We start from the raw sequence: 15,184 nt of genomic DNA, 5'->3' as shown, positions 1-15,184 counted from the left end.
ATATGCAATGGGGATAAATTAGAAGCCTTCCCAATAAGATCAGGAGTAAAACAAGGACGCCCATTATCACCTCTATTATTCAACATAGTACTAGAAACACTAGCAGTAGCAATTAGAGAAGAAAAGGAAATTGAAGGTATCAAAATAGGCAAGGAGGAGACTAAGCTATCACTCTTTGCAGATGATATTATGGTCTACTTAAAAAATCCTAGAGAATCAACTAAGAAGCTTGTAGAAATAATCAACAACTTTAGCAAAGTTGCAGGATACAAAATAAATGCACATAAATCATCAGCATTTCTATATATTTCAAACACATTAGAGCAGCAAGAGGTAGACATGATTAGGGATGTAGACTCGAAACTACCACACCAATGCAACTATCAACAATATGGAAATAGGCCCTGAACAAGGACACATGTTACAACCAGTGGAAATGTGCATTGGCCATGGGAGGGGGGGGCGATAGCGGGGGGTGAAGGGGAAAGTAGGGGCATGAAGCATGTAAACAGGTTAAAAATGAATATTAATAAAGGTTTAAATTTAAAAAAATAATAATAATAATTAATGATGCACTGACATTGCCTACCTTTTGGTTTTGATGCCTTCAAAATCAGATTTATAAGTTCTGGGACATCAAAGTAAGCAGCATAATGTAAAGCATTCATGTTTGTCCAGCGACTTCTCAAACTGACATCCGCCCCCAATTCAATCAGGTAAGAGGCAAATTTTACAGCTGTTTCAACATCGCCTAAGAAAAAAAGTTTTTTTCAAATTACTTTCCCCAGATAAGAAAAATGGCATATTCTACTGATGATCTATAATTTTAAGAGAAAAAGCATCTGAATGTAAGTTATCACAATTTACATATATTGTCACAAAAATATCCTAGCAAGATAAACTATTCCTGGTGTCTATAAGACATCATTTATTAAAATACATTGTGCCCTACTGAATGTATTTTCAATGACTAGAGCAATAAAAACTATCAAAACTATAAGTTGGGGACAGTTAGGTGGCTCAGTGGTTTCTAGGCCAAGCCTAGAAACAGGAAGTCCTGGGTTCAAATCTGACCTCAGACATTTCCTAGCTATGGTGACCCTGGGCAAATCATTTAACCTCAATTGCCTAGCCCTTAACACTCTTCTACCTTAGAACCAATACAAAGTATTGATTCTAAGACGGAAGGTAAGAGTTTAAAAAAAAGAAAAGCCGAATTCTCTATGAAATCAAGAAATGAAGAATTTCAGAATCTTAATGGCATACAATAAAACATGTTCATTTCTAAGTGACACCTTCAAAACTGCATATTTTTCATAAAGAAACACTCTCAATTTTTCTTCCCTTCTATGAGCCAAAAAAGGTAAACATACATTAATTAGAGCCCCCTGATGAGACATGACAACAATCTTTGGACAATTATGAGTGATACATTACCCTTTCAGGTCTCAATCATTCAAACTAATCAAGATGAAGGCATAGATAATACAAAAATTCATAACTGGTTTTGGAACACTATTTCTTACTTATAAAAATATGTATTTGTTTGACATTCTGGGAATTCATTTCAAGTAAAACAGTGAAGTCAAACTGAAAACCTTACTTAAGAAAATGCTCTCTGAAACCCATTTGACTCCTAGAGCATCTTGGGGTGATGCAAAACATTAAGCTAAGTAAGCTGTCCCCTTCCTGGGGCAGAAAAGGTAGTTGGATTACTGAATTTCAACAAATTGTCCTGTAGGCTTCAAGGAAAGTACAGAGAGAGACTGAGGAGATGTTTACCAAATAAGGAAGCCAACTAGAGTTCGTAAAGCTTGAGAGCAAAATTATGTGATGTGGTGCAGAATATGCTGAATTTATTCTCTTGACCTTAGTCTTACTTCATCAGGAATTCCCAATATTCACAGAATCCTTTTTTTCTCCATTATCAGTTATGTTTTATATCTTGACATCCCTTCAACAAAGAATGTGTGAGGAAGTTTGAGTTTCACTTTTAAGATCATATGAAAATGTATTTTATAGCCGGTAAAGGCCAGGGATATGTGGTTTGACTTGATACTCTACACCAAAGTCCTAAAAAAAAAGAACTAGTTAAGAGATCGGCCACCTACTCACCGATACCAGTAGCTCCAGATTTGCAGGTATAATGGAGAAGAGTCATATCAGTTAGTCCATCTCTATCATTTACATTACAACCTCTTTTGATAATCTATAACCAATCACAAGAGAATATAATTAGTGTTATTAAAGTACTGCTTTTAAATGAATATAAAACTAGAGGAACCAAATTGACTTGCTCAAGAATGTAGCCAGCCTCATATATTCAATTTAGTATTTGACTAACATAGTCTTGTGGAATTGACCTGCTCTTAAATAACTTTTCAGTCTGATCCCATGAAACAATATTTACTGTGCTACACATCACCAGAAAAGAAGATAAAACTTACATTACCAGATAACTAGAAACAATCCTCCAAATATGTTCTCTGACTGTCATCTAAAATGAGTAAGCAGTTTTCAATGGATGTAATGTTAACAAAAAACTGGGTTACTCTACCCAACCTGCCAGACATTTAATAGTCAAGCAACAAGTATTAATTAAGTGCTAGATACAAAGAAAGGCAAAAGACAGTCCCTCCCCTCAAGGAGCTCATAGACTAGAAAGGGAGACAATATGCTATGAACAAACAAGTCATACAAAGGCTAAGCTGGAGGTAATCTCCAGGGAAGACACCAGGGGGATAGGGAAAGGCTTCTTGCAGAAAGCGAAATTTTAGCTAAAGTAGCCAGGGAATCCAGGAAACAAAGGAGAGAGAATTCTAAGGATGGGAGACAGCAGTGAAAATTCCATCAGGAGATGGGGTGTCTTGTGTGAGGAACAGAAAGGAGCCCAGTATCATTAGACTGTAGAATATGGGGAAGGGAGTAAGGTGTAAGAAGCCAGGAAAGAGAGGAGTGGGCCAAGTTATGAAGGGGTTTTTTGTTTGTTTTATTAGGAAGGGTTTGAAAGTCAAGTAGATGATTTTATGTTTGATCCTGGAGGTAAACAGGGAGCTCCTGGAGTTTATTAACAATTCTTTGAAACAATAATAGATCTATGTAGTCCTACTTTCACCAGATAATATCAAAACTAAAGAAAGAAGGCACAGTCTGAGCCAATGACAGACATAAGCCTCTCTCTTTAGAAGAATATTAAAAGAAAACAGATGACATACTAAAAATCACAGTGGTCAAGAGAAAAACTACAACAGAATAAATCCCACTATAATGAACTCTGTAGAACACACAAACATTTTAGGTTGTAGGAGAATTACAAACTGACACAAGGGCTACTCTTTATATACAATTCTTTTACACTATATAATAATCAAAACCACCATTACTTTTAGTCTGACATACAAAGAAACAGCTTTGTTATGCAGAATCCTTTCTTGAAATGATGCTCCTCAAATTTAGTTTTTCATAAACTATTTTCATAAAGCGCAGTTTCCTCTGCACACTTGAGCTCATCATGAGATATCATTGTCTAATCTTCCCATTCTTAGCAATAGTCACTGTGTCGCAGAGGACATTATCTCTACATTAGAGAATATTTCTGTACTTATATCTTCATCATAAATGTGCCTGAAAAAATAATGAAGTCGGTTCCTGAGATAGCATGTTAAATCTAAAGATAATAACAAAAGAATCTAATATACTGGAATAAAAGAAAAAATATTGTTAAATTCAATTTAGGGAGTTATTCTAGGGTGTTTAATTTATATTTCTAATCAGAGAGAAGATAAGTTATAGATCTAGGATTAGAGATTCCATTCCATTTAAATCTTATCTTCTTACCATCTCTTTCCCTTTTTCCTTGGGAAATTTGCACCTTGGACAGCTGATTTTTAATAAATAATTTTTTAATGAATATTTGGGAAATGACATACTAATTAATCTGCCCCAATGAAAGGCTTAGTGAAGAAAAACAATTAAGTGCTCAAACCAAATTTGCCTACATTTGTGGTCCTACTGGTCATCCAGTGCTTATCTTTGTACGTACTCGAATATTCAAATGGATCTGTGATCACATCACTTCAGAAGTTCCCTCTAATTGGTCAGGGTCTAATTTATCCATACTTGTCTGTTCTAGATGACTGTTCTACATTCTCCCAAAAGTTCTCCACAAGAGATCTTACCCACTGTGCTAGAGAACTTCCTCACTTTCTTCTACCATCATTAAGGTACCAGTGATGCACTCTGAGACTCCATAATATTCTAAAGTGTACTTATGCCTATCATATGTCTCCTCCAATGCCTTTTAAAAAGCATCTACAATCATAATTCTTTGAAGGTTCTGAGTAATAGCATTCCTATAGGAATAATGGTGAATAAAGATATTTTTGTTTTGTTTTCTGTCAGGTAGAAGCCTGGAAATGCAAATGATTTCTTAAATGTTGCCCAACTTACTCTTTTGCGATAATCAATTTTGGACCAAATCTATCATTCTTTTGTGATGCCTATTCAAGGTATACTGACAAGACTAATTTGATGGGCTAGCTATACAACTTCATTCATTTTCTGAACAACTGGAATTCTTACAGAAGCACAGGCTAAGAGCTGAAATCCAATTTCACAGGTGAGGCAATTGGGCCTCAGCAAGAAAGGTGAAGTGACTTTCTTCATGGTCACACAACTACAAAGCAGCTGAGTCAGGATTCATATCCAACTCCTCTAATTATAACAGTCACGTTTTCACAGATTCTAACATGCTGCCTCTTCATCTATTTGGTTTTTCTTTTGTGGTCTATTATGTCCATCTCTATTGGATTATCATGGATCTTGCTGAAGATGTCTTTTATTACTTTAGGGCTTGAAACATCATCTGCATATGGAAGTGTTCATGGATCTCACCAACTATAAGGAATCCCTCTTCCATCTCAGAACTTCATAAGGCAACCTCTGACAGTGGTGAAAGCTTTGGCAAGCATGTCTCCCTATCTTATGCCTCATTTGATATTGATAGAGGATGAATGAACAAAGCTCTCTCTTGTGGGTATACCTATTAAGAAAGCTTGGGGGGGGGGGCAGCTGGGTGGCTCAGTGGATTGAGAGCCAGGCCTAAGAGACAGGAGGTTCTAGGTTCAAATCTGTCCTCAGACACTTCCCAGCTGTGTGACCCTGGACAAGTCACTTAACCCCCATTGCCTAGCCTTTACCATTCTTCTGCCTTGGAACCAAAACACAGTACTGATTCTAAGACAGAAGGGAAGGGTTTAAAAAAATAGAAAAAGAAAGCTTGTGGGATCTAACATAAGTGACATCTCCAAGGAAAACACTAGAGAATCATTTTTTAATCAACAAACAATAAATAGAACAGTATTCCCTACATCTTTCAAGCAACTGCATGACTGAAGATAGTGTCAGCTACAGAAAAGTCATTTTCAAAAATCTGCTTGTCCTTTTCTCATATTTTTATCAATGAAACCCTTGACAATTCCTGTAGATTTTGGAGAAATCAGAAATCAGGTATGGGGGGCTGATAGTTACCAATGTTGCCTTCATCACCTTTTAAAAATAATAACTATAAATAATTTTTTTCTTCATTATCTTTCCCTCTTGAACAATGAAACCTGAATATGGCTCTCTTGATGCTTTTAAGATTGGTTTCCTTCCAACACCTATTTTTTCTGTGTATACTTGGTCTGGCCTAATAATTTTTCCCAATTTCATTTTTAAGTGCTATTTCTACTGACACCAAAGAAGAACACTAAGAGCCAATCTATATTTTCTTTTGTTTCACAGGTTTACTTGGACAAAGATTTCATCATTAAATCACCAGTCTACTTGTAGTGTGCCTCTCTGTACCAGCCCAATCCTCATATTCAAGAGAAACTCGGTGATGAAAACCATACAAAGCCTTTTTTAGTTTGCTAGAAATTGCCTGAGGGGCAACTAGGTGGCTCAATGGATAGAGAGCCAGGTCTGGAGATGGGAGGTCCTGAATTCAAATCTGATTTCAAATACTCCCTAGCTGTGTGACCACTGGCAAGTCACTTGACCCCAACTGCCCAGCTCCTACTGCTCTTCTGCCTTAGAACCAATACTTACTATGCATTCTAATATGGAAGGTAAGTATTTAAAAAAAAGAAATTGCCTGAACTTTCTAGTTGGCTAGATGCTCAAGAATTCAGGTTCATTTTAGCACTATAATGAGGCAAAAAAGACTTTTGTAAAGGAACTTATAAGTATAAAGTGTAAATAAAATTATCATGGTCAAAAGGGGATCTTTAATATATGAAACATGTTCAGAGCACTGTTACAAGGATTGATAAAACATTGTCCCCGATTAAAAAGAGCTTATAATTTCATTTGATTATGACCTTGCCATTTCTCAACTCTCATCTTATGAGGCCTAACATAGGATACAATGTATTAAAAAGTCCTAATTCTGATAATACAAATTTTTTAAACTGCAAAACTTGGATATTATATTTTAAGAATAAATGTATGGGGGCAGCTGAGTAGCTCAGTGGATTAAGAGTCTGGTCTAGAAACGGGAGGTCCTAGGTTCAAATCCTGCCTCAGACACTTCCCAGCTGTGTGATCCTGGGCAAGTCACTTGACCCCCATTGCCCACCCTTACCACTCTTCCACCTAGGAGCCAATACACAGAAGTTAAGGGTTTTAAAAAATAATAATAAATATATGTTCCTTACCTCATTCCCAATAATGTCAATGTTCTGTTGGACTTGGGGAACCCATTGTCTTAAAATGGCAAATAATTCAGATACTGATGTTTTAGGATCAAAAAGGATTTCTTGACATGATGCATCATTGGGATCAAAAAAAGAAAACTCTATTTAAAATAAGAAAATATGATTTTAGTAGATAAGCAACAAAGAAATCCATTAATACTCATGACAGTACGGTTCATAGATTTCAGAGCTGGCAGGAACATTCATTAGAATTTATTTAGTCCAATCCCAATTTCATAAATGAGAAAAGGAAGACCTAGAGATTAAGGGACTTGCCCAAGCTAGTTTGGGGCACAGTAAAAATGGGATACTAAATCTCTCAATCTGAATCTAATCTTCCAGATATATCACATTACTTCTTCCAATTCTAAAATGCTATGATTCCAAACTACAGACTGCTAATGAAATCAAGTTCTATTTTTTCAAGACACATGTAACTTAAATTATTCCAGCGTAAAAAATTTATACACAATGGAAGACCTAGATATCAGGAAAGATACCTCATTTTCTTCTCCATTGTCCTTTGCTATTTTGTGAAGTCATCTTCTACCTCTAAAGCTCTGTAATGTCAGAAGAATTCTAAAAGTTTGTGTCATTTTCTAAACTGCAAATTCAGGAAGTCTACCAATATTACTACACACACACACACACACACACACACACACACACACAACGTGTATATACATTTGTTTAAGTGAAATGTGAGCAATCAGCAAAGGAATACAGAACTGAAAATCAGCCATAATAAAAACAGAACTTTTGGAATTTGTGAAAGGTACTCTGAATGTTTTCAGAATAAACATGCAAAAGCCTAAATAAAAGTAGACATGAAACAGTCAATCTGCTGGTTTGCAGGAAAGTTAAGACTGCTATACAACATACCACAGTCTGAAGGCATTGGTGCTGCAGAAACAGAAAAGATAACTGGGGTTTCTGAACTTGAAAATAAAAATGGGTATCTTCCAATCAAAGAACTTCCTTCTGAGGAAAGATCTGGAAGGTCTTCTATGGTCATCCTCTAGAAAGCCACCTTTAAAGCAAAAACAAAAACAAAAACATTTTTACCCCCATGCAGCTTAAAATATTTACTTCAAATCTTTTTTTTAATGTTTTAAATAACATTTTCTTTTGATGATGAATCTTGTTTTTTTCAATCAGAACTATTTTTTTTCCTCATAGGAAAGAAATCTGTCCTTTGAGCAAGCTGATCCAAAGTAGCAAGTTTTTTCCAATAAGACCTCTTGCCAGTGACAAAGGAAATTTTTCCCAAGAAGGTGTGAGTGATGGCACACAGTACATTTCACAATAATGGGTGAAACCTGTTTCAAAATCCCAGACTAATCTAACAGGGTGGGGTTGATGTTCTCTTAACTCATACTAAGGCACAAAGTAGACACTGGCAAAAGTTATCTATTAAAGCCTACTAATCCAGAATGCTGACAGGCATGATATCTATCATCACATACTGCATGCAACACAATGGGCTTGTGTTTTTCCCATACAAAGAATCTCTTCTGTGATGAATTTCCATTCCGTTTCAACATCCAAAAAATTTTTTGTGGAATATTATGGTCACATAATAAAACTTTGCTTTCAAGTATTTATTGATACTGTCTTATAGTAATCATTTCTTGTGGATAATAAGTAGGATCTCAGCTGATTCTGGGTCATGAAAGAATTGGAGAACAGGAACTTTTGAAACAACATAGGCATATTTTCACTGCCCCCAGGAAGCATATAAATAATAACCTCTAAGTTCATTCTATCCTATTGAGCTACTTAATTCTGGGTCTAGCTTCCATCTGTAGCACCTAGCCAATATAAAGAGATGGAGTACTTGACAGGCTGCCTCTCAGGCTCCTCCCAAGACAGTTGAGGATTCTTCCTGGGAGACACGGCAGACTGAATTCAAGAAGCATGTACTATAGAAGAAGAGCTTCCCAAGATATATTGAACACAATGATCATTGCTCAGTCCTCTTGGGACAAATGATATCATCTCAAGGAACCTAGGAATTAGGACATCCTGGGCAAGAAACCCAAGACCTCAGAGGCACAGGTGGCACCTTCATCACCACTGCTGACTAAAGCTTTGGCCTTCAGAAGAGAAAGGAAAACTTGGGAAGCAAACAGCTACTTAAGAAGGTGATGATAGAGAACAGAATTTGAATTTCCATCCTAGAGCTTAAGCTACAGGAATGACAGGCTTTTGGAAAGGGATGGTTTGCATCAAATAAGGTTGATAAAAATATATCTGCCTAAATTATTTGATTGAGGGGGAGGGGAAGGAGAGGGATAAAATTGCTCACCTATGTCCAGCAAGAATATCATTGGAGGGGGGCAGCTGGGTAGCTCAGTGGATTGAGAGCCAGGCCTAAAGATGGGAGGTTCTAGGTTCAAATCTGGTCTCAGACACTTACTAGCTGTGTGACCCTGGGCAAGTCACTTAACCCCCATTGCCTACCCCTTACCACTCTTCTGCAGACAGAAGGTAAAGATTTAAAATAAAAAAAGAATATCATTGGACAGGTTGAGTAATCAGACAATAAGAGAGATTTAATAAAATTCATAGCTTTGGTGACTAGAGCACTAGCTGAAGTCAGAAGACTTGGATTCAAATCTCATCTCTGATATTTACTAGCTGTGTCATCTTGGGACTCAGTTTCCTGTCTGTAAAATGAATAAGGTAGATAGAGAGCTCCTAATGTTTATTCCACCTATGAAATGCAAAAAATATGAGAAATAAACAAAAGGAACCAGAGGTCTTAATGCAACAAAGGAAGTTTAACCTCCCAAGTATCACTGAGTTTTGGGTGGATTTGACTTATAGAATACAGCAAGGAGTATATTTAATTAAAAAGAAATCCATTAGTGTGGTACAGATGCACAACATAACTTTTGTATTGTGTTTTAATATTTGCAAAGAACTTTAAAAAGCATTAACTCAATTGAGTCTTACAATCCTGTGTGATAGATGCAACAGAGATAGATGAGGGAAAGAGATAGATATTCATGTGAATAAATCCACAAACAAGGGGACCTACGCTTACAAAAATTATTTGGGTGAGGTCAATAAAGAAACAAAGGGAATATTGAGGCAGGACACTAGATCTCTTAAGAGGAAAAAATGGATGGGTTCAGGAAACAGATCACCAACCTGGCCCAGAAGCATGCTGTAAGTGGTTCAAGCCTTCATCAACACCTGCTATCTGCCCAAATGCTCTCTTTGCTAAAAGAACAGTCAAAAATTGTCTGCTTTGCCTTAATGGTCATTCCATTCTTTAATAAACGGAGGAAGGAACAAGAATCAAGAACTGTTACCAGATCCTTACAAGAAATTAGTTGTTAAAGCATTAATATGGCTATGACTTTTTAGTGTCCATTGAATGTGGGGTCAAAAGGTCTAGGCTCAAATGCCAAGTAACATTTCCTGGCTGTATGGAACAAGGTCAAATCACTGAAATTCTAAATGACTTGGTTTCCTCATCTGTAAAATAGGAATATTAATTCAAGCCCTATTTACCTCACTGGGTTGTTGTGAAAAATGTACTTTGTAAACCTTAAAAGTTCTATAGCTCAATGAGCTATTATTATTATGTAAAGCCAAACAGTCAGACCCATATTTCATATATTTGGAAAACAGATTTAAAAGATTTCTAACATATATAATAGGATTAAGTAAAAAAAAAAGTAATGCAGCCGTAGGTTACATGGAAGTAACATCTAGAGGGAAGGACAAAATAGTCCCATTCTACTTGGCCATGGTAAGATCACAAGAGAGAAAAAATATTGATAAGCTGGAAGGTGTCCAGAAGAAGGCTGATGATGAGATGGGAAGGCATTGCTAGGGAAGAAACAGAACCACTCCTAAAGCAAAAGACTCAGTTGTCTTTAAATATTTTAAGGGCTATCATGTGGCAGAAGCTTTACATTTGTTCTGATTGGCATTAGAAAAGAGCTTTAGAAATAACAGGAAGCAGGAGAGGGAAAGACTTAAGATCAAAGTGAAGAAAAGCTTTCTAACAAATAGTGCTCTCTGAGGGAGTTGCCCATGACTGTGGTTCTCTGAACCTGGATAGCTTTCTGAAGACATTATAAAGGAGATTTCTACCTGAAAGGTTCAGATTAGGAATAGATGCCTACTTAGGTCTCTTTCAACGCTGAGATCCTATAACTATATAGTGCTTTATTAGAGTCTAAGAAGTGATTTCTTCCATTTCCTAGGAATTGAGAAAAAAACAGGCATGATTTCTGGTCAGAAAAACAGGACACAATCAACTTTCTAGATCCTCCTGGATTAAGTTCTTCATGTGGGGCTTTATTATACATTTGAAAAAGTTAATTTTCACATGTGTAGGTAAGTGCAAATCACTACATCATATTCCAAAAACAATTTTTCCCTTTTTTTATAGATATTCTTTTGAACTTTGGTCTGCTACATCTCCAACTTCAGTCAGTTCATTACCGGGGCTGACCATATTGATGCTGGTCCAAGTGTGGAGCCCTACACAGTTCAGAATTCTCAAGTTCAAGCCACCCATCAATCAACCAACCACATCTTTCCAGGTAGCAGAGATTACAGTGATTACCACCTTTCTCCCACACTACAATTCATCACTAACTTCCAGAAACCTGCTGGCCTTTACTTTTGGGAAAAAGGAAAGGAGACTCAAGAGATGAATAAATCTGGAGCTTCAGAAAAATAGTATGTAGAATATGACTAACGTTTTTTCTCTCTGGTCGAACTTCTTTTTACATAATGGCAGCAAGAATTTCCTCTAGAGATTACAGAAGAAAAATATATTTTTACAGGAGAAAAAAGTTTTTTTCAGCTTTAAAGAAAAAAATTGAATTTGTAGGGAATAATAGTCCATCTCTTACTAGCAATTAGTCATTTAAAGCATAGGTTGATTTTATTATGAGAAATTATAACATAAACGATAGCATTTATTTATTAATGAATCTTCCTATATACACTTTGGTTCACTAGATGTTGGTTTTATATGTGAAACCCAATATTATTTAAGGACTTTTGGGGAGGAAAAGTGAAGCAAAGCAATTAATCAATCACAAGCATTTCCTGCCTAATATTTCACTTTTGTAGAATCAATTATTGTCCCTTTAGGTGTTAAAGCATTACAATGGGCACTTATTTTCTGAGGAAAGGCTACAGAGTAGACTGGAGCTATAGATTTCCTGGGAGGGAAAGGAGAATGGAAGCCAGGGCTACCCCATTGGGATCCTAGCACTTCAACAGGATTTAGGATGTTATGAGTTTGGTTATGTTTTGAGGATGTCACTGATGTTAATGGTGACAATACAAGTAACAACTGCATGTGAAACAGATAACAGTAACTCATATATGCTGAAGTGAGGTGTTATTGGTTCTAAGTTACTGTGCATATGACAGATACCCCTTAGCAAGCCAGAATATCGTCATAAATTCATACCATCTAAGCTTCAATTTGGCAAATACTGAAAGAATTCTAGTCTTGTTTCATCACTCCTGAATACCACAATCATACCTGTTCCTCTGAGAGACTGCCTCAAGGAAGCTTGGCCAGTGCCCATTTAATAAGAATCCTAATCCAGAAATGAAACACAGGTTTCACTAAAATAGTTTAGGGATGCCAGGGGCCCACCAAAGACTTAGGAAGTGCACCTTGCATCTGCCAGCACATTCTAGTCACATTCACAGAGAACTGCATATATCAGTCCCCTATACTCAAAATGTATATTAAATACTTTCCCAATCATGATTCTTTATTATCCCCAAGAAATTTCAAAGAAGTCCGACCGAAATGGCTATTTCAGTGCATATTCAAAAATCTATTTGCCGATAACAAAGGTTGTTCATTTATTCAAACAACAATCATTGAGTCTATTCTGTGTGCTCAGACCTGTACTTGTCACTGTGAAAAAGTACAAAAGAAATAAATGTGAATCTCTGCCCACAAGAAGCTCACATTCCTGATAGGAAAACAAAACATCTGTATATGACAAGGCCACGTATAACTCAATCTGAAGTTGTAAAATATAAACTTGTGTATATATAAGCAAGGAAAGAATAGGAGCAAGAGAATAATCACAATGGAGCACGATCACTCGGGGAGAAGAAAGTACATCAATGTTATAATTTAAGGACTGCCAATAGATTTTTCAGAATCAGTTACCATTTATAACAATAAAAAGCAACACATTAAGGTCACACTTTTTAAAATTCTAAAAAACTTAAACTCAATCTAGTCTTTTCTAAAATAATATTAAGCAGACTTTCATAGTACTAGAGGCAACAGTAATCACATCTCAATAATCAATCTTCTAGCATGGACAGATAACTAACACATGTCAAATTTAACAAAGCATTTTAAAAAAGCATTCACATAATTACACTTGAAAAATAGGAAGGGACATGGTTGAGCTTTCAAAACAATAATTCAACAAATCACCTTCTGAGGGCTTCTTTTTTTTCCCCATTATGCTATATAGCTTTGCTCTCCTCCCTTAAAGACAAATGTCCTGCAACAACCAGTATGGTCAATTGTCAAATCAAAATTTCATTGTAAATGATTTCACAGAGGCAACTTTGTATATATTTCTACTACACTGTTGTGCATAGGCTGTTTTCCTTCAGTAGAATAGAAGTCTCTTGAGGGTAGCGGACCCTTCAGTTTGTGTCCTTATCTCCAAGGCCCAACTCAGTGCTTGGCACATAGTAAATGCTTAATAAATGTTTGCTGAATAAAATTTTAAAAGACTCCATAGAAACCACACAAAAAATGTCTGTGTGACTATAGAGAAGCCACAACTTCTCAGAGCCTTAGTTTCCTCATCTGCAAAATGAGACAGTTAGACTAGAAGATCTGTAATAACCAATCCAGTTCTAAGTCTATGTTCTTTTGATCCTAAAAGTAAACAGTATATACCTTAATGGACTTGGAAGTCTATATTTCTCAGAACCTCATTCAGGACAGCCAAAAAATATGGCAAGAAAAAATAAAGTCAGTTGTAAGTTGTAGAGGTGGAATTAAGACAAATTGATATTCCTCTTTTACTAATATCATGGCAAAGTTGATTGCTTCAAAAAAAAAATCCTAGTATGGTCCTAAAGCATAATAAATTGTTACTGACAGAATTATGCTAGTAACCAATTTCACAAAACAGACACAAACAAATCTCCCCTGATGAGCAGACCCACTGATACCTAATCAATACAATACTAACATTATAAATGGTTTAATCCAATCCAAGAAAACAGGAACAAGTTACCAACTACTTAGCAGCCAGTCCCAAGAGCAAATATCTCTCCCTTCTAAATTCAGATGACTTCTCCAAACCAACAAAATGTTAATGCCAAAAACACAAAAAGGGAAAGAGAGGCTTAGAAATTCTGGATGCATTTCTTTCTAGGAAGTGTTGGTGGAAAGGTAAGTAACCAGGCACCTAGCAGAAGGAAATGGACCTCCCAGATATTTTTACTTTATGTTCCTTTGTCCATATACCTGTGAATGCATCTAGACTTGTCCAGAGTGGAAAATCAATGTAAAATATCACCCTCCTCCAAAGCCTACAGTTATCCCCACTAATCTTCAGAGGCAGGCCTTGAACTCAAGTCGTCTTCTTTACTCCAAAGTCAACCCTTTATCCACTAAATCACATTGACTGTGCTGCTCACTAATTTACTGAACCGAATTCCAGAGGAAAGAGTACTAACACCGGGAGTCAGAGCATCTAGGTTCAAATTCCTCCTCTGACACATATTCTCGGAGTAAACTGGGACCGTTCCCTTAATCTCCTTCTGTGAAATGACAAGGTTGGACTAGATAACTTCTGAGGACCCATCTAGCTCTAGACCTGTGATTCTACAACTGTTTGACAACCCAAAACCTGGATGTAATTATTCTTAAATACCCTTGACCTTATAGGAGCTATGCAATTAAAAGTCAACTAAATCTGGAGCAAGTAAACCTGGGTTCAAATGCCTGTCTCTGCCCCTGTTCGACACTGAGCAAGTCGCCCTGGCCTCAGTTTCTTCGTGCGGGCAGACTAGGAGGCCTCTGAAGTACCCCCAACCCTAGCTCTTCTCTACCAGCTAAGATGTCACTGGAAAAGCACGCAGCAGGTGCATCCCTCCTTGCCCCCAAGTGGGTCGGATACTGAGGCTCCGATACCCCATAGCCATCAACACCCCAACCCCGGTGCAGAAGATCGGGCGCCCCCAGCACCAGTGGTCCCTCCCTCCCTCGCCTGCCACGCCACGCGCACGCTCCACGCGCCCCGAGCCACCCTCATTCCCTTCCCCTCACACCCCGCCCCCACCTGTGCTCCTCCGGGTCCTCTCGGGGAGCCACGCTGAGGTCTGGGGCGGGGAAGGGAGCCCCAGGGAGCGGCTCAGGCCGCGCCAGAGGAGAGCAAACAGCGTCGCCTCCACCTGACGCCGCTGCGAGC

The 15,184-nt window shown here is 37.3% G+C and overlaps 1 protein-coding gene across 1 annotated transcript in view; it reads right to left on the bottom strand.

The window, feature by feature from the left end:
• Positions 1–15,153, bottom strand: part of LOC123233536 (CAP-Gly domain-containing linker protein 4-like) — a 32,741-nt gene extending 17,588 nt beyond the window's left edge. Inside the window, exons 1-5 of the mRNA XM_044659616.1 lie at positions 15,056–15,153; positions 7,620–7,767; positions 6,699–6,838; positions 2,116–2,209; positions 590–751 (exon numbers count right to left, since the gene is read on the bottom strand). Coding sequence (XP_044515551.1) covers positions 590–751; positions 2,116–2,209; positions 6,699–6,838; positions 7,620–7,752 — 529 coding nt within the window. The 5' untranslated portion in view covers positions 7,753–7,767; positions 15,056–15,153. The remainder of the gene's footprint in view (positions 1–589; positions 752–2,115; positions 2,210–6,698; positions 6,839–7,619; positions 7,768–15,055) is intronic.
• Between the last annotated feature and the right edge of the window lie 31 nt (positions 15,154–15,184).

This window comes from Gracilinanus agilis, chromosome 2 (genome assembly GCF_016433145.1).
Source record: "Gracilinanus agilis isolate LMUSP501 chromosome 2, AgileGrace, whole genome shotgun sequence".
In the NCBI taxonomy this organism is placed as follows: Eukaryota; Metazoa; Chordata; class Mammalia; order Didelphimorphia; family Didelphidae; genus Gracilinanus; species Gracilinanus agilis.
The sequence above is the reverse complement of the archived record's forward strand: the minus strand, read 5'-3'. Positions and strand labels throughout refer to the sequence as shown.